General features: G+C 60.4%; 2 protein-coding genes across 3 annotated transcripts; both read left to right on the forward strand.

The window, feature by feature from the left end:
* Window positions 1-573: 573 nt before the first annotated feature.
* On the forward strand, window positions 574-5,624 carry PGC (progastricsin). 2 transcript variants are annotated; one of them, XM_027659613.1, is made up of 9 exons: window positions 575-854; window positions 1,129-1,282; window positions 1,683-1,800; window positions 2,423-2,541; window positions 2,852-3,051; window positions 3,224-3,346; window positions 3,554-3,698; window positions 4,368-4,466; window positions 4,618-5,622. In XM_027659613.1, the coding sequence occupies exons 1-9, from the start codon at window positions 799-801 to the stop codon at window positions 4,768-4,770; spliced, it is 1,167 nt and encodes a 388-aa protein (XP_027515414.1). In that variant the 5' UTR covers window positions 575-798; the 3' UTR covers window positions 4,771-5,622. The 2 variants fall into 2 exon arrangements, with proteins under 2 accessions (XP_027515415.1, XP_027515414.1); XM_027659614.1 differs by lacking the exon at window positions 4,368-4,466 and having other exon boundaries at window positions 574-854; window positions 4,618-5,624.
* A 1,784-nt stretch (window positions 5,625-7,408) lies between these two features.
* On the forward strand, window positions 7,409-21,856 carry TFEB (transcription factor EB). Its single transcript, XM_027659612.1, has 9 exons — window positions 7,409-7,589; window positions 16,488-16,727; window positions 16,809-17,063; window positions 17,150-17,230; window positions 17,882-18,002; window positions 18,182-18,238; window positions 18,642-18,717; window positions 18,874-19,021; window positions 19,355-21,856. Exons 2-9 carry the CDS (start codon window positions 16,533-16,535, stop codon window positions 19,793-19,795), a joined length of 1,374 nt encoding a protein of 457 aa, XP_027515413.1. The 5' UTR covers window positions 7,409-7,589; window positions 16,488-16,532; the 3' UTR covers window positions 19,796-21,856.
* The last annotated feature ends 2,540 nt before the right edge of the window (window positions 21,857-24,396 follow it).

Consider the following 24,396-nt stretch of genomic DNA (forward strand, 5'->3'; position numbering starts at 1 on the left):
TTTCTGACTTTCTGGGCTGGTGTGAGGAGGCGGTGGGTGGGTTAAACCCCGAGGGCTTCCCCTGTGGGTGAGTTACACCTTCCCACGCAGGGAGGCACAGCACCTGCCTTTGGATGCTGGATGGGGAGGGAATGGGGTGCTCCAAAATTAAAAAATAAATGGAAAACCACGCGATTTCTGTCCAGATAGTGAAAGGTGCATGACGTGGAAATGAGCTTTTCTCCTCGAGGAGAGGAGAGCGAAGGACTGGGAGGCTGCTGAAGAGAAGGACTGAAGGCAGAGCAGCACTGGAGACCATCCAGGACAAAGCAAGAGAGGGATCCCGGTGTTCTCCAGCTCTTTGCCCCGTGTCCTGGGAAAGCCTGGCCGCCGGCAACCATCCCTCCCTCCATCCATCCGGGCGGAAGGAGGGCAGACCAAAGCGCTTCCACCCCGCGCCAAGAGCCGCGAGCGCCTTTGTCCAGGGAAAGGTTTGAACAGGTTCTGGCGAGCGCAGATATCGGCCGGCGGTGACGTCGGGTGCCCCGGCCCCGATAAGCTCTGACCCCTTATCGGATGGCAGCGCTTTGATCTCTCCAGCTCGGCCCTGAGCTGCCCCGCTGAGGGCACAGGCTCCTCGCGAGCCTCGTGGCCCCGAAGCACAAAGAAGCCCTTGAGGCCGGGGGTGCCCGATGGGAATGGAAAAGGGAGGTCAGCAGATAAGGGCGGGCGCTGCCTCCCGCTATAAAACCCGGGAGCCCGCCCGGCCCGGCCCGGCCGCCGCTGTCGCCCCGGGGTGTGCGTGGACAGCTCGGCACCATGAAGTGGCTCGTCCTGGCCCTGGCGTGTCTCCAGCTCGCAGAGGGGGTGGTGAGGTGGGTGTCCTGCGGCAGGAGGAGCGGGAGAGGGCGGAGAGCAGAGCCCGGCTGCAGCCCTGACCTGCAGGGCACCTGGCCAGGAGCGGCTCCAGCCTCCAGCATCCCCACACTGTGGTCCCAGCCCAGGCTGCATCCCTCCCTGGAGGGCATCCCCGGGCACCTGGAGGGCTCCTGTTGTGGCAGGGTTTGACTGAGTCCAGAGAAGTGAACATTTGAAAACGCCCAAATCTTCTCCTGATTTCCTGCCGTGTTTTTTCCTCCCTCTGTGCAGAATCAATCTGAAGAAAGGCGAGTCCATACGGGAGAAGATGAGGGCAGCTGGAGTGCTGGATGACTACCTGAAGAAAATTAAGTATGATCCAGTTAAGAAATACAGCTCCAAAAAGGGCTACGTTGTGAACCAGCCGATAACCAACCACCTGGATGTGAGTACCCCAGGTTCCCCTCTCGCTGCCTCTCTGCACACCACGTTCCCCTTTCCCTCATCCTTCCCAGCTGCTGGAGTGATCTGGTCACCCCAGAGCCTCCAGGAGTGAGAAACTGCTTTTCTCCCACTCTTCTGAGCTTCTGGTTTAGACTTCAGGGAAGTTTTTCCCCAGCCACAAAAACCTTTCTGTATGTAACAAAGAACACAGCAATTATTTCATATTTCATTTTGGGGGGAAAAAAGCAGGATGAGAGCTCAGTCTGCTCCTGCCTGGTTGGTTATGGGCAAGAGTGAGCCTGGCATTCCCCACCTCCCTGCAAGGCAGTGGGATGCCAGGTGAGAGCCTGCTCTGTTCCTGACCCCGTGGCCAATGCAGGTGCCCCCTCTCTTCTCTGCAGTCCTCCTACTTTGGGGAGATCAGCATTGGGACCCCTCCCCAAAAGTTCTTGGTGCTCTTTGACACCGGCTCCTCCAACTTTTGGGTGCCCTCCATCGACTGCAAGAGTCCAGCCTGCTGTGAGTAACCCTGGTGTGCTGGGAGTTGAGCTGCTACTACTGCCTGTAGTAGCAGTCAGTAGTAGCTACTACCCTGGGGCACTGCATAGCCCAGTCCTGTCAGGGACAACACAGTGCCAGACCAGAAATGATCCCAGGATTCTGATCTGGGATAGCTGGTTGATGCCTTCCCTGGGAAGCACAGAGCCCTCTGCCCGGCTAAGGAAGGTGGACAAATCCCTGTGGCCATCCCAGAAATCTCAGTGGTGATGCCTGACCTTCTGTAGCCGGGCAGAGGGAAGAGCAAAGCCAGGACTAGTGGAGCTGATGTCCTGCTCCCAGCACAGCTCACCCCATGTAACACTCTGCCAGTGGGAGAGCGCCGGGGATTTCACTGCTGATGGCTTTGCTGGGTGGCTGCTGTGGTTGTGATCCCTGCAGAGGGATCCAGGCAAAACTGGAATGCAACCCCTGTCTGAGAGAGTCCCACAAGGCAGAGGAACAGCCTGTTCTGCCCTTCAGGACTTGTTCCCTTCCGGGGAAGCTGCATTCCCAGGCATTATCCCAACGGAGTGACTGGCAGTGAAATCCCACCGCAGCCAGACGAGCACATGCCCAGGATTTCCCCTCCTCTCTCTCCCAGTCAATCACGCCAAGTTCAAGCCCAGCGAGTCCGACACCTTCGCCCCCAATGGCCGGTCCCTCACCGTGACCTACGGCAGCGGCTCCGTCACCGTCGTGCTGGGCTCTGACACACTCAGGGTGAGGGACCCCGGCCCTGTCCTGTCCCAGCTGGGTGTCCCGATGGAAGGAGCCCCGGGACAGCCCAAGAGCAGATTTTATGTAGCCAAGACTTGGGCAAAGCGTGGGTGCAAAGTGGTTATTGCCACCCTCAGTCACCCAGCTGGGCTTCGACTGTGTTTTAACCCAATTCCTGCTGATTTTCCCTGCTGCCTGGTGCTGTTCTCACCAGCTGTGACCCTGCAGTGCTCTTGGGCTTCCAGAGCATCATCCACCCCTCCCAAGGCTGCTCAGCTTTGCCTTGCTGACCTGGCCTCCCCTTCCCCTCCAGATCCAGAACATCACCGTCACAAACCAGGACTTTGGGCTCAGCCAGGAAGAGCCGACCCAGCCTTTCTACTTTGCTGATTTTGACGGGATCCTGGGAATGGCCTTCCCCTCCCTGGCAGTGGGAGGGATGCCCACGGCCGTGCAGGGAATGCTGCAGCAGGACCAGCTCGCCGAGCCCATCTTCAGCTTCTACTTCTCACGGTAAAAACCCGCCGGGACACTCGGCACTGTGTCCCCTGCACTGTGTCCCCTGCTCGGTGTCCCCTGCCTGTCCCCAGGAGCGTTTCTTCTGGGTTTATCCCTCTCTAGCCCATGTACATCCCACTGATCTCTGTACATCCTGATCTCTGCTGCTGTGTCTCTGATTTTGCAGCCAACCCACCTACCAGTACGGGGGAGAGCTGGTTCTCGGGGGAATCGACCCTCGGCTCTTCCATGGGGCCATCACGTGGGCACCAGTGACCCAGGAGCTCTACTGGCAGGTCACACTTGAGGAGTGAGTGGTGTTTGTGCCTCTGAGCATCATCCTCATGGAAGGAGGGCACACAGCTGTCCCCCCAGGTGCAGCTGTTGCACTTTGCAGCAGGCACAGGCTCCAGGCTGGATGCATTTCAGAGCACCCCAGAGTGACAGATCCAGCCAAGGCATGTTTAGGTGCCAGTGGGTGCCTCAAGTGATGTCTTTCCCCCTGTTCTCCTCCCAGGTTTGCTATTGGGCAGTCAGTGACAGGCTGCTGCAGCCAGGGCTGCCAGGCCATCGTGGACACGGGGACGTTCCTCCTGACTGTGCCCGAGGAGTACATCGAGAGCATCCTGCAGGCCCTGGGTGCCCAGGAGACCAGCTATGGAGTGAGTGCAGGGATTCTGGGGGGAGTGTGGAGCAGTGGGAGCCTTGAGTCAGACCTGTAGGCTCAACCAGGTCCCACAAAACCTATGTGGCACCTGCAGAACATGGTGCTGCAGGTGTGTCAGGGGAGATGAAGTCACATCCTTCCCTGAAGTCTTTTCAGGCTGGGAAAGTTGTGGCTGTTCAGCCTGGAGAAGAGAAGGTTGTGTGGAGACCTCACAGCCTCTTCCCTTCAGTATCTGAAAGGGCTGCAAGGAAGCAAGAAAGGGACTCTGCATCAGGAACTGTAGTGACAGGACAAGGGGAAATTGGTTCAAACCGAAAGAGAATATGTTTAGGTGGGATATTGGGAAGAAATTGTTCCCTGTGAGGTTGTAAGACACTGGCATAAGTTTCCCAAGAGAAGCTGTGGCTGCCTCATCTCTGAAAGTGTTCAAGGTCAGGCTGGACGGAGTTTGGAGCAACCTGGGCTGGTGGAAGGTGTCCCTGCCCATGGCAGGGGGTGAAACTGGATGAACTTTAACTTCCCTTCCAACCCAAACTACTCTGTGATTCCATGAGGTGGCACTGCCATGGGATGAAGTTTATGTCCCCCTGGCATATGAGGGTATCTCTCCCCTCACTGTGGGTGCTGTCCCACCCATCATCTCCTCTTCTCCCTCTCTCCACAGTATGCAGTGGATTGCGAGGAGATTGAGAACATGCCCCCCATCACCTTCACCATCAGTGGTGCTCAGCTCCCGCTCTACCCCTCCTCCTACGTCCTGAATGTGCGTATCAGCTGAGGGGCTTCTCCTGCTGAGTCCTGGAGGGCCAGGGGAGGACCCGGAGCTCCTTGGCCAGCAGTGATGTTCTCCCTCCCTGCAGCCCAGCTGGAGGGGCCCGGTGCCTGTTTGACTCCCTGTTGTTCCCCTCTTACAGACCAACGGCTACTGCACCCTTGGGATCGAGGTCACCTACCTGCCCTCCCAGGACACGCAGCCTCTCTGGATCCTGGGTGACGTCTTCCTCAAGGAATATTACACCATCTTTGACACTGCTTACAACCGCGTCGGCTTCGCCCGCTCGGCGTAGAGCGGTGGGGCAGCACCACCCGGCCCCTCTCCTGGCCCAGCACTGCCCGAGTGCCACGGCATTCCCAGGGACCTCTAATGTTCCTTTACTTGCCCACATGACTCCCCATCCCTCGGGATTCCTGCGTGAGGGTGTCCTCACGGTGTCTCCTGTAACAAATAAACCACAACATCCCAAATCACCTCTGACCTCCCGGGTTTGTTGAGCGATGGCCGAGCACAGACCGATGGGTTACAGGTCTCAGACTCCCTTTCTCCAGCAAGGTAAGTGCTGTGACAAACTCCAGGGCTGAGGATAAAGCCACAGGGCTGGTCAGTCCCCACCTCCAACCCTCATCCTGGGCACTGGGAAAACTCATGTGGGAAGCCCCCGACCTTCCTTGCAGCTGGAAAAGGTTTACCAAAGTCCTGTGGATTCAGTCCAAGTTGGAATGTGAGGTGAGTCATGACACCCAAATGACCCCTAACCCCTGAAGCAGGGCTGTTCAGTTGGGTAAAACTGCACCAGAACTGTGGTGTGGCCGAAGGGGATGGGAAACCCCTCGGGCGGGGGAGGTTGGGTAACCCTGCTCCTTCCTGGGATCCAGACTCGTTTCATAGGAGCTCTTTCTCGTTATCAGGTGCATTCACAGCTCTGTCATTTCACCGGGGGAAGGACACAAACTGCTCTGTGCTTTGTGTCAAAATATTGACACAGGCTGAGTGCAGGGAGAGGAGATTAAGTGGGCGCGGACAGCAGGGAAGGGCTTCCCTCCTCCCCATGGACTGGGAGGTTTCTGGTGGAAATGGGGCAGTGGCAGGAGGGGACAGGCGAGGGCTGACCACATCCCTGCTGATCTTTGCTCTTCCCTTTGCTCCCTGCAGGGTCTGTCCAAGCCGAGGCAGATCCATCAGGATGTGATGGAGGAGGAAAGATGCTGAGGGGTTTCCTGAGCTGCTGCAGGCTCCAAACATCATTCCATGACTTGGATGGGAATGGGGGCACCTGGGAGCAAAACATCTCACCTGGAACAGCCCTGCAGTGCTGTGAAACAGAAATAATTCTTCCAAACATGACAAGTGTGGGTCAGCACAACCCTGGCACCATCAGAGCTGTGCTGACCCTTAAGGAGTGTGGCCACCTGCATAAAGCCAGTGCCAGCCCGGGGGTCCTGACCCCTCTGCCCCTCTTTGCCTCTCTTGCAGTTCCTCGTTGACTGCAGCAGTGTCCCAAACATGCCCACCCTCTACTTTGCCATCAGTGGGGCCTGGTTGTCGCTGCCTCCCACTGTCTATGTCCTAGAGGTAGGTGGGATTTGACCATTCCTGACAGGTCTTTGCCATCCCAGGGCAGTTCTGCTCGGGAGAAAGTCCGAGTTTCTTCTCAGGCACAGAGGCCTCCAGCACCCGATTCCACGGTGCTTTTGCTGCCTGTCAGGGATCCTGTTCCCAGCCAGAGCAGCTCCTCACTGGAGCTGAAATTTGCTCTTTTTCCCCTAACAGAACGATGGCATCTGCACCGTGGGGGTCGAGAGCACTTATGTGCCCTCTGCCAGTGGCCAGCCCCTCTGGATCCTTGGCAACCTCTTCCTCAGGCAGTATTACTCCATCTTCGACATGGCCAACAACAGAGTTGGCTTTGCCCTGGCAACTTAGGGATGCTGAGCATCACCCATGGCAGAATTTGTCCCTGGAACACCTTCTCCTCCTTTGGATCTGTGTGGGGTGATAAGGAGTGAATAAAGGGCTGCAAATCCAGCTGCCTTGTGTCTCCTCTGGCTGCAGCTGAGCAGGGGCTGGCACAGCTTTTCTTGATGGAACAGCAAAATCTGAGCTCATGCTTGAGATTTTCAGGCACTTCCTGGGCTTTCAGATGTGCTCGGAGCCTTTGGATTGCAGCAATGACAAACTGGGGCTGGGTTTTTTTTAATGGGACCCGGATGCCTGCTGGGGTTGGCTGGGAAAACTAGGATGAGTGGGAGAGCTCAGCTTGAGAGACTCCAGGGCTGAGCTGCTGTGGTGGCTGGAGGCTTCAGGAACCAGTTTGGAGCAGGACGTGCAGAACAAGGAGCTGCGTGTGAACAGCTCCGGGTTCCTTCGGTTTGGGGGAATTGCCCACGTGTATTTGCAAATAAATTAGGGATTAAAAAGTGTCATGCAAGGGCGCTCATGATCCTCCTGCGAGGGGGCTGCACAATCCTGGTGCAAGCAGCGACACGACCCCGGGGCTGCGTGATCCCCGCGCCAGGGGATGCACGATACTCGTGCAAGGAACTGCACGATCCTGGTGCAAAGGGCTGCACGGCGCGGGCACAGCCCTGCCTTCACCCCCATCCCAACACCCCGCTCCGGGGGTGGAAACCCCCACTTTTGGGGAGGGGAAAAAAAAAACCCAACAAAACAACAAAACATTTTTAGGGAGGAGCCCTCCCGTTCCGGGGAGGAAATCACCACCAACCCCGAACTGCCGCGGCGGCCCGGGCGGGGACTACAAGTCCCGGCAGGCGCGGGCGGCCCGGCCCCGGTGCGAACTGCAGCTCCCGGCGTGCCCGGGGCCGGCGGAGCGAGCGAGGGCAGCGGGGCGGGCGGAACGGGCCGCGCCGGGCCGGGCGGGCGCTGCTGCCCTCCCTCGGCACGGGGCCGAGCCGGGCCGGGCTGGGCTGGGCTGGGCTCAACCGGGCCGAGCGCAGCCTGACTGAGCCGGGCTGAGCCCAACTCCGCTGAGCCGGGCCGGAGGGCCGAGCTGAGCTGAGCCGAGCCGAGCTGAGCTGAGCTGAGTCGAGCCGAGCCGGGCTGAGCGCAGCCGAACCACTTGGTTGCCTTCTCCGTCCTCCCCCCCGGGTGAGTGCAGGGGTCGCTCGGCTGGGAGCCCACCTTGGTGCGGGGCTATGGGGGGTGTTGGGGTGCTCCCCCCCCCCCCCCCCCCCCCCCTCCCCGCGCGGTTTGAACTCGTAGTTTCTTTTTTTCCCCCCCGTTTCGCGGTAAATAACACCGCCCCCCCCGCGCTCCCCGCGCCCCCGGCAGCGGCCCCCGCGCACGGGAGGCTCCAGCCCCGCCGGGGCCGCGGCTGCTCCCGGCGCTGCGGGGAGGGCTCGGGGGTCTCCGGCAGCTTGGCCGGGTGCCCCCTCCGACAAAACGAGGGTCCCGGGGGGCTGCGAGACCACCGGCAGCCCGAGGGGACCTGCCCCGGTCGCCTTTCCCGGCGGGACCACCCCCCCGCACCCGGCACCCCACGCGTGGGGAAACCGAGGCACGGATGCTCCGGGACACCCGGGGTTCGCTGGGAGGGGCCGCGCACCCCTTCACCCCCCCGGGACAGGGTGCAAATGTCCCCCCGGTTTCGGGGACAGAGAGTGGGACCCGCCCTGTGAGTCCAGTTCCCCCCCCAGCCCTGCTGCTTTTGGGGTCTGCAAAGGCTGGGAGGAGTGGGGGGTACCCCGTGTCACGCGGCTTTTAGGGGGTCACCAAGAGACCACCCCTCCCCGGGGAGTTTAGGGGGCATAGGAGGGGCTGCCCCGAACCTACGGCCGCCGATTAATGATATTCATGAATTAATTGCGAGGCAGGAAGGATTACGCCAGCTCCCCGTGTCCTCCAGAGCTTCAGCGAGTCAGATGATGGGGAAATTTCCTTAAAAAAAAAAAAAAAGCCAAACCAACCAAACAGAACGACAGAGAAAATCTGGTGGTTATTGTGCTCTTCTAAGATAAATAAATAAGCCGGTGCGAGTCCGGGGAAAGCAGGGCCCGTTTCCAGGAATCCCGGCGCTCCTGCGCGTTCCCGGCCCTTGGGGCACGGGGGAGTTTGTGTTTTTTATGTAACAGGGAGTCCGGCAGCAGCGGACCGGCGGGGTATTTTTTCTTTCCCCCCCTCCTCTGTACTTCCCTGCCATGTTTGCTTGGCTTCATGCACGGCTGCTCCGGCCGGAGCAGGGAATGGGGCTGGTTTCTCCCGGCTGCGGGTGCCGAGCCTGCCCTTACCTGCCCGCCGGGGGATCCGGCGGGGAAAACCGTGCTGGGACCGGTGGGAATTGGGGATTGGGCGGCCGGAGTTGGGAAACCGCCGGATTTGGGCTATCGGGGTGGGTGTGGTGGCGGGTCACAGCAGCACGTGCTGACCCCGCCGTGCCTGGAGGGGAGCGGGGTGTTTTCCGAGGGATGCTGGGTTCGCTTCCTGAGGGATCCTGGGTTTGCTTCCCGAGGGATGCTGGCCGCGTGTGTTTTCCATGGGATGCCGGCCTGGCCGCCCGCCCTTATCAGTAGGAAACCGCTCCGGGGTGGAGCTGGAGCTGGCTGCGGCGGGGCGATCCAGCATCCGGGTGTTTGGGATGGGGTTGTGATTCCAGCCAGCTCTTTTATTGCTTTTTCCACGCTCCGCGGCGCAGAGTTTACGGCACGTGTGTTCCTGGTCCCCCCCTGCCCCGGCACCGCCTGTACCGAGGTGAGGGTGCCCCAGTTGCCGGATTTTGGTGGTGCCGTGGGGAACGGGAAGAGCCCCGTGGGACAAAATGATGAATCATCGGAGCAGGGGGGACATTCCCCGGGGCCGAGGGTGGGGTGGTCGGAGCAGCACAACCCCACGGGGAAAAAACAGCCCTGCGGGGAAACGGGGCTGGGGAGGCCATGCCGGGGGTGTCCCTCCCAAAAAGCCACAAGTACTGAGGGTAGAAACACCCTCGTGGGTCTTCCCACAATATGGGGTGTGGGAGGGGGGAGCTGAAGGCTTAATGTCGTGATGGCACAGCAGGGATCTCATCCCTGGAGTGCTGTTTCTCCTTTCCTGGGGTGCAGACAGCTGATGGGGAGGGATGGAGCCAGCACATCCCTGTCACCTCTGTGCTCCATCCCTGGGGACAGCTGGAGTTTGTGAGGTGGTTTTTGGAGGCACCTTGAGCTGCACTTGCCCAAAGGGAGCCATTTTGTAACTCCCCTGCGTGGGGTTATCCCTCTTCCCACACAAAGAGGAAGCGGCATCACCTCCACGAGCCAGGATGGCACCACTTGGGCCTTCCTGAGCCACTGTGTGGTCCCAGAGCAGAGGTGGATGGGATGCAGTGATTCCCAGAGCGAGCTGTGGGGTTCCTCACTGGAGGGCTGAAAGGGAAGGTCCCTTCCTGAGCACACAGGAAGCACCTGCTCATCTTTTCATTCCCCCCACTGGTAGGTACGTGAGGAGCCCCAGTGGTTCCCCCCAGTTCAGTCCAAGGTCGTGCCCCTCCACCTGGGGCTTGGCTTTCGGTCAGAGTGGGTTCCCATGCCGTGGTCAGCCCAGGAATCCAGGAAGTCTGTGCTCCAGGATGAGGTCCATGTCCTTCTCCTCACCTTCCAGGGAGACCCATGAGTTGGCTGGAGGTGAAGGCAATGCTTTGCTGAGGAAACAGGGAGTGGGGGATTCTCTCTTCCTGGACGCAGCATGGGAGGTGTTTTGGGGAGGCAGGTTCTCCAGGACTGGAGGAGGAGCATGGGATGAGCACTGTGGGATGCCCAAGGGATTTACAGTGGGTGGTGGGTGGGTTCTCCTGGATGGGCTCACCCGGGGAAGGTTCAAGGTCTTTCAGTGACACGTCCTCACAGTCCTTCAGCCTTTCCGAGGAGGTTGTGCCACCTTATCTTTAAAGTCTCTTCTAAGAATTGCTCCTGGGGTTTTGTCACCTTTCCTACCAGCGTATTCAACTCCAAACAAACTCCCCACACCCTGTGCTCTGCTTAAATCCCCTCTAGTTAAATGGGTGCAACTTTCTTTCCGGATAAACCTGAAATGCCCAGCGTGGGGATGGGCAGGGGAGTTTTGGGAGCCTCAGGGACCAGCAAGGGCAGCAGCACTGGCTCTTGGCCAGGCTGTGTCCTCGAGATTTTGGTGGAATCACATTGGGTAGGGAATTTTGAGGAGGAAATGAAGAGGGGGCTGCAGCCACCCGGCACACGGGGAGCTTTTCCCTGCTCCTGGATCGCACACCCCAGGGGAGGAGGGAGCTGGTGCCAGCGGGCTTGGCTACAGCTCCTGCCTTATCTGCAGCAGGGTGGGTGCCACGCTCAGCCCCGGCCCTGCAGCTCCTCGGGGAACACTCCAGGCTCGGGGCAGGCGAAGGGCTTGCCTGGAGAAATCCCAGCCTGGTGGGAAAAACCTCCAGGCTCCTCCGTTGTCGAACCGGCGCAACGTGTGCCGGGGAGGCGGCAGCGCCTGTGGCCAGGGCCCGACCCGGCTGCAGCAGTGCCGTGCCAGGGCAGGGGCTGGATTGGCAGTGGGGGCTCCCCAGAGACCAGTTTGACCTTCACGGAGCAGGAAAGCGCTGGGCTGAGCCAGGGGGAAGGAGGGAAGAGCAGGAGCTTCTCCTCAGCGGGTAAGCGGCGGTGGCCAGGAGCTCCCTGGGCACGGGGGTGTTGTGGGGTGGGATGACAGCGGGATGAGCCCTGGGGAGGTTTGGGAGGGCAAGTCATGGGCTGTCTCCAACTTGTTTATTCTTGGGGAATGGGAACAGCTGTGTCTCCCATGGCTGGGGCTGCCGGGCACGGCCTGGTTACATGAGCTCTGCCTCCGCCGAGCCTCCGGGCCGGGCCCTGGGGGCTGGACACGGCGTATTTATAAATATTACCTCCTTCCAGCAGCATGGGGCTCGCAGGGAGGGAGGGAGGAGGGATGGAGGCGGTGCTAGGAGTCCCTCTGGCACTGGGGGGGGCACGGGGTGGCCGCTGTCACCTTGCACCTTGAGCTCGTGGCAAGTGGCACAGTGAACTTGGGGCGCGTGGAGCTCAAGGACTGGTTTGGCTGAGCACCCCAACTCGCCAGGATGGTTTCTAGGATTTTGGGATGTGTGGTGGCTCTAACTCCCAGCGCTGTGGTGGGTTATCTGCCCTGCTGGATCCAAGCTGGGGGCCGGGATGTGCTGTCCTGCCAGTTCCCCTTATTGCTCATCTATGCGGTTATTTAAAAAAGCCAACACCCAAATTGCCTGGAGTCACCCCAAATTGGGGCAGGACAGGGTTTGCTTTGGGGCCCCACTCCTGGGTGTCTCCTTTGCTGAGGTGAGCAGGACGTGGAGCAGGATTGGGAGTGGGATGTGGAGCCTTTCTGTCCCCACCAGCCCCTCCAAGGTCACCCCGCTCCCCTCCTGCCTCCCCTGAAGGCGGGCGTGATACGGGGCTGATTAATCACCGAGCCCGGGGTGGTGAAGCTGCCGCTGGCTCAGCCCCGTCCTCCTGCCTCTTCACACTTTTATTTTTGATTGCTGCTCTTGGGGGGGCAGGAGGGGGGCCAGGGGCTGCCGGCAGGGGCTGTGAATTCCCCGGGTGGTCATTTGGACAGTGATGTTTCAATCAGGGCTCCTGCTCTGCTCCAGGCTCCGCAGGAAGGGGTTTTGCTCGGGTTTGGAGGCAGGAACTGGCCCCACCGTGGTGGGGTCCTGGGGGTCCCCCTGCCTCTCCCAACCCTGGACTTGGCCCATGGGTGCCAGTCTCCACTGCTGTGTCTAACTGGTGTGTTGATCTGCATGCCATCCCTCAGCTGTGCCACGCTGGGAAGAGGGGCTTTTTGGGGTGAAAAAGAAGCTTTTTGGAGTGAAGAAAAAACACTGGAGCAAGGCTGTGTTTTTATTAACCTCATAACTGCTGGCACGCACAGGTGGGCTCTCGTGGACATACCTTGGCACCACCAGAACCAGGGGGCTTTTTATGGACCCCATTTATCGAGCCCTGGGAGTGACACTGTGACAAGGGACACTCAGCCCTGTGTGATACCCAGGGTTTCTCTCCACTGGGTCCCTGCCACCTCCTCGGTGGGTCAGGTGCTCTGGGGAGCCCTGTCGCTGGGGTCGTGCTGCCTTGCAGCCCAGAGTTAATGTTTTTCCTGTGCCGGATCCCTGGGCCGCTTCCAGGCGCGGTGTTTAGCGCAGGGCAGGGAAAACATTTGGCCTCTGACCCGAGGCCTGTTAACAGCGTCGCGGGCCACGTTTCTGAGATGCCGCGGCTAAAAACGGTGCCGGTGACTCAGTCCCTCGCTGGTGCTGTCAACTGACCCCGGCCGGTCTTTGCCAAGTCCCTCCGCCTGCTCCTTCTCCCTTTCAGGGCTGCGTGACCCCCGGGCGGGGAAGGAGCCTCCGGGCAGGGCTGGGGTGGCCGTGCCCGTCCACCTGCCCGACACATCTCCTGCCCGCGGGGTGGGTGATGGGGAGGGCGCTGTTGCTCTCTGGGTTTGGAAATGGGGCTTTCCCCCCGCTTTTCCACCACCCCATCCTCACCCCAGAGGGACATAGGGTGGGTGGGACCTCTGGAGCCTCTGGTGCAGCCTTGGGCATGGCTAATGTTGGTGCTGGACCAGGGTCTCCAAGGATGGAGGTTGCCTTCCTTACTGCCTTACTTACCTTCCTAACACTGCAGGTCAGACCCTGTCCCGCTGCCCCTTCCTGGGGCTGCTCACCCTCCTCATTCTGATGGAGGTGGCCCTGATTACTCACTCCTGTGCTGCAGTGAGAAAAACAAGCAGGTTTGGAGGTTTTTTGCAACTTCCCCCCCTGCACCCCGCGTGGCTGCTGCCACGTTAAAACCAGGGGCCTGAAAATGAGGAACACAGAGCACGGAGGAGTCCTGACCTGCTGGCCCTGGCACTGGAGGGTCCCCCAGCCCAGGTAACCCCTGCCCCGTTGTCCCCCTTCCCACACAGCAGGGTGGCAGCAGAGCCCATCCCCGGGCCGTGGGCACCCGTGGGGTGGCTTTGTGGGTGCCCAGCAGGGTGGCAGCTCAGTGACCTTGGAGCGGATGCTCCTTGGTCCGGAGCAAACACCACTGGGCTTGTGGCTACCTGGACCCAGCCAACTGTGCCTGCCTGGGCTGGGTTACCCCTGGGCCCCCTCACTTGCCAGCCCCGTGTCTCTCCCCACCCCCCTGGCATTTGAAAACGAAAAACGAGGAAGGAAGGAAGGGAAGGCTCAGCCGGCACTCGCTGCCAGTAGCGAGAAGCGAAGCTGTTTTCACTTCTTTCTTCTCTCTTTCCTTTTTGCTGCCCCTCAGTTACCAGCCTGGAGCAGGGGTGGGTGGGCGGATGGCCCCGGCCCCCCCTCCTTCCCCGGGGGTCCCCGCTCCTGCCTGGAGCTGCTGATTGATTTTTCCGCTCATAAAACGGCCACGATCGACCGGGAAATAAACACAGTCAGGAGCGGGGCTGGGCAGCGGTGCTGTGTGCACTGAGTTTGGGGGTTCTCAGCCGAGTGGGGCACAGCTCCCTCTGTCCCTCTGTTGTGTGGCATTTGCAGTGGGGGCAGGATGGGCACCGCGGGTGCCACCTCCCCATGGCCACCCTGGGGGGGGGTAACCTGATCCCTGCACTCAGCAGGGGCTAAATCTGGAAACTGCCTCAGGGCAGCTTTGATTTCTGACCCACGCCTGGGCAGGAGCCCCCGGGGGTGCTCTGGGGCCCGGGTGTGTGGCTGCAGGTGTTGTGTCCCCTCAGGTGTCTCTGGGTGCCCCAGGCTCCTCTGGGTCTGTCCCCAGCCTGGCCCCTCTCGTTGCGGAGCAGCACCCGATGGAGCTCCAGCACGGCCTGGTGGTTGCTGAGCAGCCGACCCCGTGCCACTGGCTGTCACTGCAGGGATGAGGGACAGCTCGGGGCTCTGTGAAGTCCTGAAGGGGATTAGGGAGGGTTGGGGAAGCTCTGGGTGCCACTGGGGATCCTCTGGCTGGAGCCACCCCTGAGTGCCATCCTGGCATGTTGGGTTCTTGATGAAATAACACCCCCCAGAGGGAAAGCAAGAAAGGTCCAGAAATAACCACGCTGCTAAGTAGCAGCAGAGATGTTTGGAAGGGAGATGCATTCCCTGGCAGTGGGTCTGGCGGGTGGTGATGGAACACGGCTGGAGCCTGGACAGGCCTGTGTTCTGTGTCCCCCCCAGAGAGGAAAAGAGGAGTTGGGGTGTGGAGAGGGATCATGACCTTTTCCCTCCTCCCTCCAGCTTCCCACCCCTCAGCCCCTCTTCTGTTGCTCAATCACCCACCCTGGGCCTCCCACTGTCCTGCCTCCCTGTGAACCAGGATGAACCCTTGCCGGGGTCTCCTCCCAGTAGAGACCAGTCTGGGGCTCCCACTGGTGCAGGGATGGTTTCGACTCAAGTGGGAGAACCACAGGACACCTTCCCAGGAATAATGGGTATCCTGGATGGAGCTGCCATCCCATGTGCTCTATGTCTGTCCCCCTGGATGGTGGGATGTGTCCCCCAGGGTGGGACATGTCCCCCAGGGTGGGACATGTCCCCCAGGGTGGGGTGCCTGCACGGTGACAGCCGGGTCCCCATCCTGTCCCGCCAGGGCTGACTCAGAGCGAAAGCAGAAGCTGCTCAGTGTTTCGGGGGGTGGGAGGGAAGCCAAGCAGAACCAAGGGGGTTATTTTAAACCTGACCTAATTTTCCCCCTCCCATTATCAGGCCCAGCTCTGGCCACCCTTCCCCATCCTCATCCTGGGAGAGAGGGGATGCTTTTAATGCCCCCCACCCCTATTTTCTATAAGGGGGGTCTTGCAGCCAGGCAGGGCAATGGGCTGGGAGCCAGTGGGGGTGAGTGGGTGCTGTGTCGTGGGTGGCTACACCCTGGCACCCTTCACGTGACACCCTCTGTGGGCTGTCCCTGGTGTCACTGGAGTCTTTTCCATGGACCTCTGCTGTTTCCCATCTCAAACAGCCCCCTGTCCCCTCCTCTAAGGCCATTTGCAACATCAGCCTTAATGAAGCTCCAGTGGATAACTGTCCCAGGCTCTCAGCTCCCATCCCCCTTCGGAAGGGCCACCATGGCTAATTAATTCCCTTCCCCTTGCCGGTCAATAGCTGCTCTTGAGCTGTGTAATCATATTGCTGTCCGTGCTGCCTTGATTTAATTTCCCCCCAGGACAGCGCGTGGCACCGCGTCCCAGGGCCGGTGTTTTGTGTCTGCCGTGGCCTCTCTGTCTGCCATCACACCTTGTATTTAAATAGCAAAGCCCCCCGGGTGTTCTGTTCCCCTGGCAGCTTTGCTTCGGGTCCTGTGCTCTGCTTCCCTCCCACCCACCCTGCAGATGCGGATCCGGACCCCCCATCCCGCATCCCGGCCCCGCGTGGGAAAGGCGCCCGTGGAAAGCTGCCGCGGTGGGTGGGTCAGGCAGCTCCCCGTGCCCCGGCATCCTCTCACCCTCCGCGGGCCACCGTCCCCTTTGTACGGGGGAACAAGGGCCGGTCTGTGCGGGGCGGGGGCCTCGCCCGCTGCCCCCGCGCTCGCGTGCGGGCCCCGCACAGAGCCCGCCTTGTTCGTCCCACCCTGGAGCGCGGCTTTGGGACAGCCTGGGCTGGGGTTAAACCTGCCTCCGGCTCCTGGCACCCGCCGGCCTTTTCTTCCTGCTCTTGCCTTGCTTTCTCTTTCCCTTTCGCTCCCTGGCTCTTGGTTTTCCTGTCGTTCCGGTGTTTGGGAAGTTGGCGGCTCAAAGTGCGCTCCAGCCGCAGTACGTGAGTCCACGCTCGCCGGACGCGGGGTCCTGGCTGCTCCCTGTCCCCCTCGGGGTCCCTGGCCTGGCTGCTCCCTGTCCCCCTCGGGGTCCCTGGCTGTCCCCGGGGACAGCGGTGGTGTGGTGGGAGGCTGCAGCAGGAGGACAGACCCATCCAGCTGGCGTTGGGGTGTCCATCCCGGATCAGGGCCGGTGCAGGTGCTCTGGGGTGTCTGCTCCTTCCCCGTGGCTCAGTTTGCCTCCTGCACAATAGGCTGCTGGTGACGTGCCGTGTCCTCCTCTCAGGGTGAGCTCCGTGCCCGGTGGGTGCCCGCGTGTCCCCCCGGCACCATGGCGTCGCGCATCGGGCTGCGCATGGAGCTGATGAAGCAGCAGGCGCAGCAGGAAGCGGAGCGGGAGCGGGTGCAGCAGCAGATGATGATGAACTACATGCAGCAGCAGAGGATGCCCGTGGCCTCCACCCCGGCCATCAACACCCCCGTTCACTTCCAGTCCCCGCCGCCCGTGCCTGGAGAGGTCCTCAAGGTACCGTGCTGGGGGTGTCCTCCCACCCCGGGTGGGCGTGGGGGAGCCCGCGGGGGTCCCTCATGGTTCGTCTCCTCGCAGGTCCAGTCCTACCTGGAAAACCCCACCACGTACCACCTGCAGAAGTCACGGGACAAGAAGGTTCAGGCTTATCTCTCTGAGACCTACGGGAACAAGTTTGCTGCCCACGTCAGCCCTGCCAGCCACTCTCCCAAGCCGCCCCCCGCCGCGTCCCCCGGCGTCCGGCCCGGCCACGTCCTGTCCTCCTCGGCGGGCAACAGCGCTCCCAACAGCCCCATGGCCATGCTCAACATCGGCTCCAACCCCGAGCGGGAGGTGAGGGGTGTCACCGTGCTGCTGGGGGGGCACAGGGTGCTGGCAGGGGCAGGGAAGCCCATTGGCGCCTGCGCTTTTCCTTTCAGTTCGATGAGGTCATCGATGACATCATGCGCCTGGATGACGTTCTGGGCTACATGAACCCTGAAGTCCACATGCCCAACACGGTAAGTGGGGGGTGATAGGAACGGGTCAGACCTGGGGCTGAGGGAGGGAGGGGGTTCTGGGGGCCCCACAGCCCCGTGCTTGCAGGGACAGAGGTGGCACAGAGGGGACATTCCTCCACATGTGGGGTGCCAGACCAAGCCAGCCCCATCCTTGCAGGCAGCAATGTCTCCCTTTTTCCACGAGAGCCACTTCTCCAGCTTCTTTCCCTCTAGTGACAGTTGGGAATCCTTTTAAAAAGCCAGAGAGGCAGGAGAGGGGTGTGGGGAGGGACCCAGTGTCCACTACAGCCTGGGGGATGTGAGTGCCCGGAGTAGTTTCCCAGCAAGAAGCTCCCTGAGAGCCTCCCCTGGGAGGGATCCTGGGTCAGATCCTTATGGCAGCTTGTGCCTCCCAGTGGGATTCATCCTGCCGAGCCCTTCTCGGATGTGATTCATCTGCCCTATTTTAGATGTTGGCCGTGGGAGGGGATCAGCTGTGCCCTTTGAAGTCCTGTTTTCTTTGCTGCTCTGATTATTGCTGCTTTTAAGGGCCATGGGAAGACAATTCCACCTGCCCGGGCTACGCACTCCCGTCCCAGAGGCCGAGGGGCTGGGCTTGATCCCGATCCCCATCCTGGATGGAACTAACCCACCTGTCCCTCTGCTTTTCAGCTGCCCATGTCCAGCAGTCACATGAATGTCTATAGTGGGGACCCCCAGGTGACAGCCTCGCTCGTCGGTGTCACCAGCAGCTCCTGCCCTGCTGACCTCACCCAGAAGAGGGAACTCACAGGTACGTCCCCAGAGCTGGGGTGGTGACAGCGAGTGCCAGAACTGGCTGGGGCTGCTCTGTCCCCATGGGCAGGGAGGGCGGCTCTGGGGAGTCCTGGGGGGCTCTGATGCCAGCCTGGGATGCTGGTGGGGTGAGGCAAAGCCTCGTCCCCTCTGGGTGATGTTGTGGGTCTCCTGCAGATGCCGAGAGCCGAGCCCTGGCCAAGGAGCGCCAGAAGAAAGACAATCACAACCTGAGTGAGTTCAGTGCTGGCTCTCCCTGTCCCAACCCCCGAGCCCTTTCTCCATCACTCTTCATCCTCATTCCTACTTTCTCTGAGCTGTGTCTCCCTTCCCATCCCACCTCACTGTCAGGAGAGACCCCCAGACCCTGCATGGCTCCCTCTTTCCTGACTCTCCAAAATGCAGTGCGGGAAACACCCCATTGTCCTTCTGGGGGGAGGTCAGACCTGCTGGGCCGTGGCTGCTGTTTGGCTCCAGAGCATCCTGAGCCCCCCAGCTCCAGAGACACTGGGGCACAGTGGTGGCTCCCAGCCCCACGAGCCGGGAGCAGCAGCGTGGCTGGGGGGGAGCTGTGGGATGTGGAGCCTCCCCTGCTCCTGCTGCCCCCTCATTTCCACACCTCTCTTCTCACCTGCAGTCGAGAGACGGCGAAGGTTCAACATCAACGACCGCATCAAAGAGCTGGGGATGCTGATCCCCAAGGCCAACGACCTGTATGTACCCGTGGCTCCTGCAGGGGGGGATGACTGTGGGTCCTGGGGGCTTGCTCAGCACACGGGGGTACCTGCAGAGGGGCTTTCGGTGCAGCAGGGGTGAGGGGACACTTTGCTGGCACACAGGCCCATCTCTTTTTCCACCCTGGGTGACAGGGATGTGCGCTGGAACAAAGGGACAATCCTGAAGGCATCTGTGGACTACATCAAGAGGATGCAGAAGGACTTGCAGAGGTCACGAGACCTGGAGAATCACTCGCGGCGCCTGGAGATGACGAACAAGCAGCTGCTGCTCCGCATCCAGGTGAGCTTCCCTGGGTGCTCCCTCCCTCTGCTCGGCTCCAGCCCCACGGGCAGCTCACTCCTGCCCTGCCAAGGGGACAGGCAGGGGCTCTCATCCCTCTTCTGGCTGGTAAGTCCTCAGGAACAAAAGTCCTCAGACAAACCTGACGTCTGAGGCTCGGGTCGCTGCACCCTGTTGAGCTTGGCGTGGGTCACCCATTTTCCATCCTCCACCTCTCCCGGGGGCTCCTTCTCTGTGAGCTCAGTCCCTTTGTCCCTGCCACCTCCCCAAGTGTCCGTGTGCTGTGTCCCCGTGTGTGACATCCCACCAAAGCCCCGCCGTGTCCCGTTGCAGGAGCTGGAGATGCAGGCACGTGTCCATGGGCTGCCCACCTCCTCGCCCTCGGGCGTCAACGTGGCCGAGCTGGCTCAGCAGGTGGTCAAGCAGGAGGCCAGCGGGGACGAGGGGACACTGGAGCCACTGCTGCCACCCCCGGACCCCGAATTGCAGCCACAGCCGGCGCTGCCCCCACCGCCCCAGTCTCCCTTCCACCAGCTGGACTTTACCCACAGCCTGAGCTTCGACGACGGCTCCCAGGGCTTCCCAGACAGCCTGGAGCCTGGACACAGCGCTTCCTTCCCATCCCTATCCAAGAAGGAGCTGGACTTGATGCTGATGCAGGACACGATGCTGCCCCTGGCCTCTGACCCCTTGTTCTCGGCCATGTCCCCGGAGGCCTCCAAGGCCAGCAGTCGCCGGAGCAGCTTCAGCATGGAGGACACAGACATGCTGTGATGAGGAGCTGCTGCGAGGACTGGCCCGTCAGGTTTGGGGTGTGAAGTCACAGGACACGCCTGGCAGGAGGAGCCCGTCCTGCCACGCACTTGAATCTTCCCAGGAGTACCTTTCTCTATGCAACGGGGGCTCGGGTCGTGCCCGCCGGGTGCCACCGTGTCTTTCTCAGCTTGTTTTTGCCAGGGGCGGGGATGGACCTTCCTGGCTTGCTGTGGCATTGGCCTGACTGCAGATTCCACGGCCTGGGAGTGTGGTCTCCTGGGAGCGTGGTCTCGGCTGCTTTGCCTTTCAGCGAAACCCTCCCAGCCCGACCCCCTTCCCTGGGGTGCCTCTGGGAGCCCCCAGCCCCTGGGAGCAGAGGGACGATGCTCCAAGCTTTGTGTCTGGCTTTGCTGCCTCCTCGCCCCGCTCCAGGAGCCCCCGTTCCCAAGGAATCTTGTCCAGTGTGGTGTCCGAGCCCTCGATGCCTCACGGTGCCACATCCCTTGCGGTTCCTCCTTCCTCCGAGCCACCTCTTGGGGTCCCAGGGCTGGGGGCAGACCAGGGGCTCCAATTAGTTGGAGCACATTAATTAACATGGCACCGGGGTGTTGTCTGAGTGAGCTGGGCCTGAGGCTGCAACTTCAGGTGGGTGTTGAAGGCGTCCAGAACAGCTGGGATGGGGTGTTGGATGCTCCAGCAACCCCCTGCTGTGACCCCACCTTGTGGGGGGACCCCAACTCGGGGTTAGGCAGCACCCACCACCCCAGAACCTCACTGGCCTCTGGACAAGGGCTGGGCACGGTGCCAGGTGACCTCCAGCCTCCCTTGAGATGCCCCCACAGAGGTGCCTCTGCCCTGTGACACGGAGCCCTGGCTCTTTGCTGGAAGCATAAAGGGGTTTCACACTGTTTTGGTGATACCTGTTGAAGGTCCTGCCCCATGTGGGCACGAAGGTCTGGGCTGTGACCAGGGAATGGTTTGTACCAGTTGCCAAACTGAGCTGCTGCTCTCTGCCTTGGACTCTGGGGGTTGTTTCCCTTCCAAGTGTCACCAGCTCGTTCCCCAGCCAGGATGGCTCCGTGCTGGGGATCTGCTTTGGGCTCTGCCTCTTCTGCCTTCCCAGCCTGGGAGGTGGCTGGGAGGGAGCTGGGAAGGGCAGGGGGACACTGTTCACAGGGAAAATACTACATGGATTTATTCAGGGAGAGGAGGGAAGGCAGGGGAGAGGAGACCCCCTTGGCAACCATCACCCTCTGGGCCGTGGGTGCCCTCGGGGATGGGGCTCCCTGAGTGCCCCTCATCCTGGACCAAGGATGGGGGATGTGTGGGGTCAGGAAAGCCCAGCCAAGGTGGGACAAACATGCCCCGTCGTGGCTGGATTTGGGATTGGAAGTGGGGGACAGCCACAGTGCCCCCCTGGAGAGGTGCCTGTGGGGTGTGAGGGTGTGGGGAAGTGCAGAAGGAGGGAGGAGAGGGGGAAGGAAGAGGGAGGAGGTGTTGGAGTGGCCCTGGAGCGCTGGGACAGGGCAGGGGTCAGGAAGGAGGGTGCTGGGCTCTTGGTTTGAGGAGCTGTTGGGTTTGGGGGTGTTCACAGGAGGCCTTGGCACCCTCTGTGTGCTGCCGTTAGTGCCTGTAAAGAGAATTATCCCCTGGCAGGGTGACAGCACCCGGCGCTGTGCTGGGTCCCTGGGGATGGGGGATCCCTGGGGTTGGGGGATCCCTGGATCTGTGGACCCCAGAGGGGCTGCGTGGCTGCCTCAGGGCAGGCCCATGAAATCCCATAGGAAATTGGGATTGTCGTGGCTTTAGGGTGGTTCTGTTGGGCCCTTGGGCACTGACAGGACTCAAGCAGAGCACGAGATGTGGCGTCTCCCCCAGCCGTGAGTAAACAGTTGTGGATTATAATTATTATTATTATTTTTTTTTAATCTTTTGGGGGTTTTGTTTGTTTTTTCTTTTTTTTTTTTTTAATGCACTGTGCTCTGATTAAAAAATTTTACTACTGTTTTATAAATAAATGTATAAAAGAATGAACTGGAATGGAAGAAGAATCATTAAAATATATTTATTTACAACACCCTGGAGCGTTGCAGTTTCTTCTTGTCCCAGGAGCTCACCTGTGTTTCCTACCTGTTGGGTGGCCTCTGGAGCAGGAGTGGGGGCTTTTCCTGCTGCTGGGGCTGGATTAGCATCACCTCTGGGGAAAATCTGCTTACAAAGTGTCCTGCTGAGCCCGTGCCTGGCAAAACTCATCCCATGCCACATCTGCAGCCACGTACCAGGTTCCTGCTGCCCCCCATCACTCCCCCTCTGTGATGGTGTTAAACACACACACAAGGGAAAAAAAGAAAGCAAATCCACCTTAAAATAGACTTCCCAGGATGGAAAATCACAGGGGCTAATCTTGGAAACTTTATTAAAAGAAGAAGGAGGGGAAAAAAGAGCGAGAGGAGTCCGAGGGGGAAAAGGAGTGAGTGGTTCCAGACACTTTAGAGAAAAAATAAAAAAAAAACCCTGATTTGATTTATCTGGGGAGTGTGAGCACTAAATAGAGAACAACGCCTGAAGTGTGAATTATTTCCTATATTAACACAGAGAAAAACTGATAGCCTTTTCATGTCAGGAGAATAGTGTGGAGGGAGGGAGGGGAGCGAATGACATTGTTCCATCTCCGGGTTTGCTCACTCTTTATCAGGCTGAGATCAAAATTTATTCCCAGGATGAGGCCTGCGGCCCGGCTGAGGCCCTAGAGATTTTTAAGGGCCTAATTAAGAAAACAGGATGAAAATGGCGAAATAAGAGGGCAATTTACTTCTTGCAGAATAGGGAGATCAAATCAACTTATGAGCAATTAATGTGCACAAGGAGAGAATAAAGGGATGCCGGGATATGGAAGAGGGCCTCATTTTAATGACATGCTCTGGTGTTGGCATAGAGGATTACTCTGAAGGTCAGATGTAGATTGAAACGACCTTGCAGATTCTTAACCCTCCTTCCAATTAACAGAACCAACTCAGAAATGCAAAAGACCCTGGCTCGGAGCACTGTCATCCCTTTATGTTCCGAAGGGAGGGGGAAAAATAAAATTACAAAGGAGAGAGAGGACGAAAGGGGGTTTCCTTGGCTTCCACAGCAGCTGCGGAGACGGGAGCTGGGGCAGGCGGGAGAGGAGGCTCTTAATTACAGTCTGTGAGCCACCCACGGAAAAAACCGTGTCAGGGCTCCGAGTGGGATATAAAAGGGAGGCAGCACCGGCTGGGGCTGTGGCTGGGCTCTGCCTGTGGGGATGGGATGGGATGGGATGGGATGGGATGGGATGGGATGGGATGGGATGGGTGGGGAGGGGATGGGAGGGGGGGGGGGTGGGTGGATGGATGGATGGATGGGTGCACAGAGCCGTGGGATGGGGAGCAGACGGGTGTCACCACACCGGGGGTTGGGGCTGCACCCGGGGGGTCCTCACCTCTGTCCCCCCACCCGTGCCGGGCTCTCCCAGTGGGATCGCCGGTCCCAGGCTGCCTGTGGCGCTTTTTCCCGATGTTGTGGCTGTTCCCACGGGGAGGAGGAAGGAGGGAGCGACGGGGAGGGTGGAGGCGTCGCGCGTGGCCGTGGCACCCGGGACGGGACAGTCGGGATGGGATAACCGGGATGGGATGACCGGGATGGGATGACCGGGATGGGTCGCCGCGGGCTCCCGGCGGGTCGGGGCGGGAGCAGCGAGGCTGCACCGGGGCTGAGCAGCCACAAGAGAGAGCCAGACGGTTGCGGAGCAGCCGGGGCTCCGGCCGGGAGCCCGCCCGGCAGGACGCGCATCCCGGAGCCCGGGGCGGGTGTCTGGGAGCGGGCGCGTCCCGAGGCTCGGGGTGTGAGCGGGACATGACCCGGCGATCTGGGCTCCCAGCCCAAAATCCACCGTGCCCCGGGCTGCAGACCCGGCTGTGGGGGCAACAGGAGAGGGGGAGGTTCTCCCTCTCTGCCCCACTCAGGTGAGACCCCACCTGCCTCCAGCGCTGCCTCCAGCTGCCGGGAATCAACATCAGAAGGACCTGGAGCTGCTGGAGTGAGTCCAGAGGAGACCACGGAGGTGCTCCAAGGGTTGGAGCCAGGCTGGGAGAGGTGGGGCGTTCACCTGGAGAAGAGAAGGCTCCAGGGAGACCCGAGAGCCCCTTCCAGGGCCTAAAGGGGCTCCAGGAGAGCTGGAGAGGGACTGAGGCAAGGGATGCAGGAGCAGGACAAGGGGGAATGGCTTCCCACTGCCAGAGGGCAGGTGTAGATGGGATATTGTGAAGAAATTCCCCCCTGTGAGGGTGGGGAGGCCCTGGCACAGGTTGCCCAGAGAAGCTGTGGCTGCCCCATCCCTGGAAGTGTCCAAGGCCAGGTTGGATGGGGCTTGGAGCAACCTGGGATAGTGGAAAGGTGTCCCTGCCCATGGCAGGGCGTGGGATTGGGTGATCTTTAAGGAGCCTTCCAACCCATTACATTTTAGGATTCTATGTGGGAATTACCCCACACAGAACCCAGGTCTCCCCAGTAGGTGATGCTGGAATTTGCCTGTTCCTGTGAGCTCAGTGTGCTGTGCTGGAGCTGACACCCTCTGGGAGCAGGAGCAGTGGGTACCA

This window comes from Corapipo altera, unplaced genomic scaffold (assembly GCF_003945725.1).
Source record: "Corapipo altera isolate COAL_440 unplaced genomic scaffold, ASM394572v1 77b, whole genome shotgun sequence".
Classification (NCBI taxonomy): Eukaryota; Metazoa; Chordata; class Aves; order Passeriformes; family Pipridae; genus Corapipo; species Corapipo altera.

Excerpts from the sequence above, each read along its gene's own strand:
- PGC (XM_027659613.1), top strand. The coding sequence starts at position 799 with ATGAAGTGGCTCGTCCTGGCCCTGGCGTGTCTCCAGCTCGCAGAGGGG. Across the intron at positions 855-1,128 it reads CTCGCAGAGGGGGTGGTGAG|AATCAATCTGAAGAAAGGCG; the intron begins GTGGGTGTCCTG and ends CCCTCTGTGCAG. Across the intron at positions 4,467-4,617 it reads CCTCCTCCTACGTCCTGAAT|ACCAACGGCTACTGCACCCT; the intron begins GTGCGTATCAGC and ends CCCCTCTTACAG.
- TFEB (XM_027659612.1), top strand. The coding sequence starts at position 16,533 with ATGGCGTCGCGCATCGGGCTGCGCATGGAGCTGATGAAGCAGCAGGCG. Across the intron at positions 16,728-16,808 it reads TGCCTGGAGAGGTCCTCAAG|GTCCAGTCCTACCTGGAAAA; the intron begins GTACCGTGCTGG and ends GTCTCCTCGCAG. Across the intron at positions 17,064-17,149 it reads GCTCCAACCCCGAGCGGGAG|TTCGATGAGGTCATCGATGA; the intron begins GTGAGGGGTGTC and ends TTTTCCTTTCAG.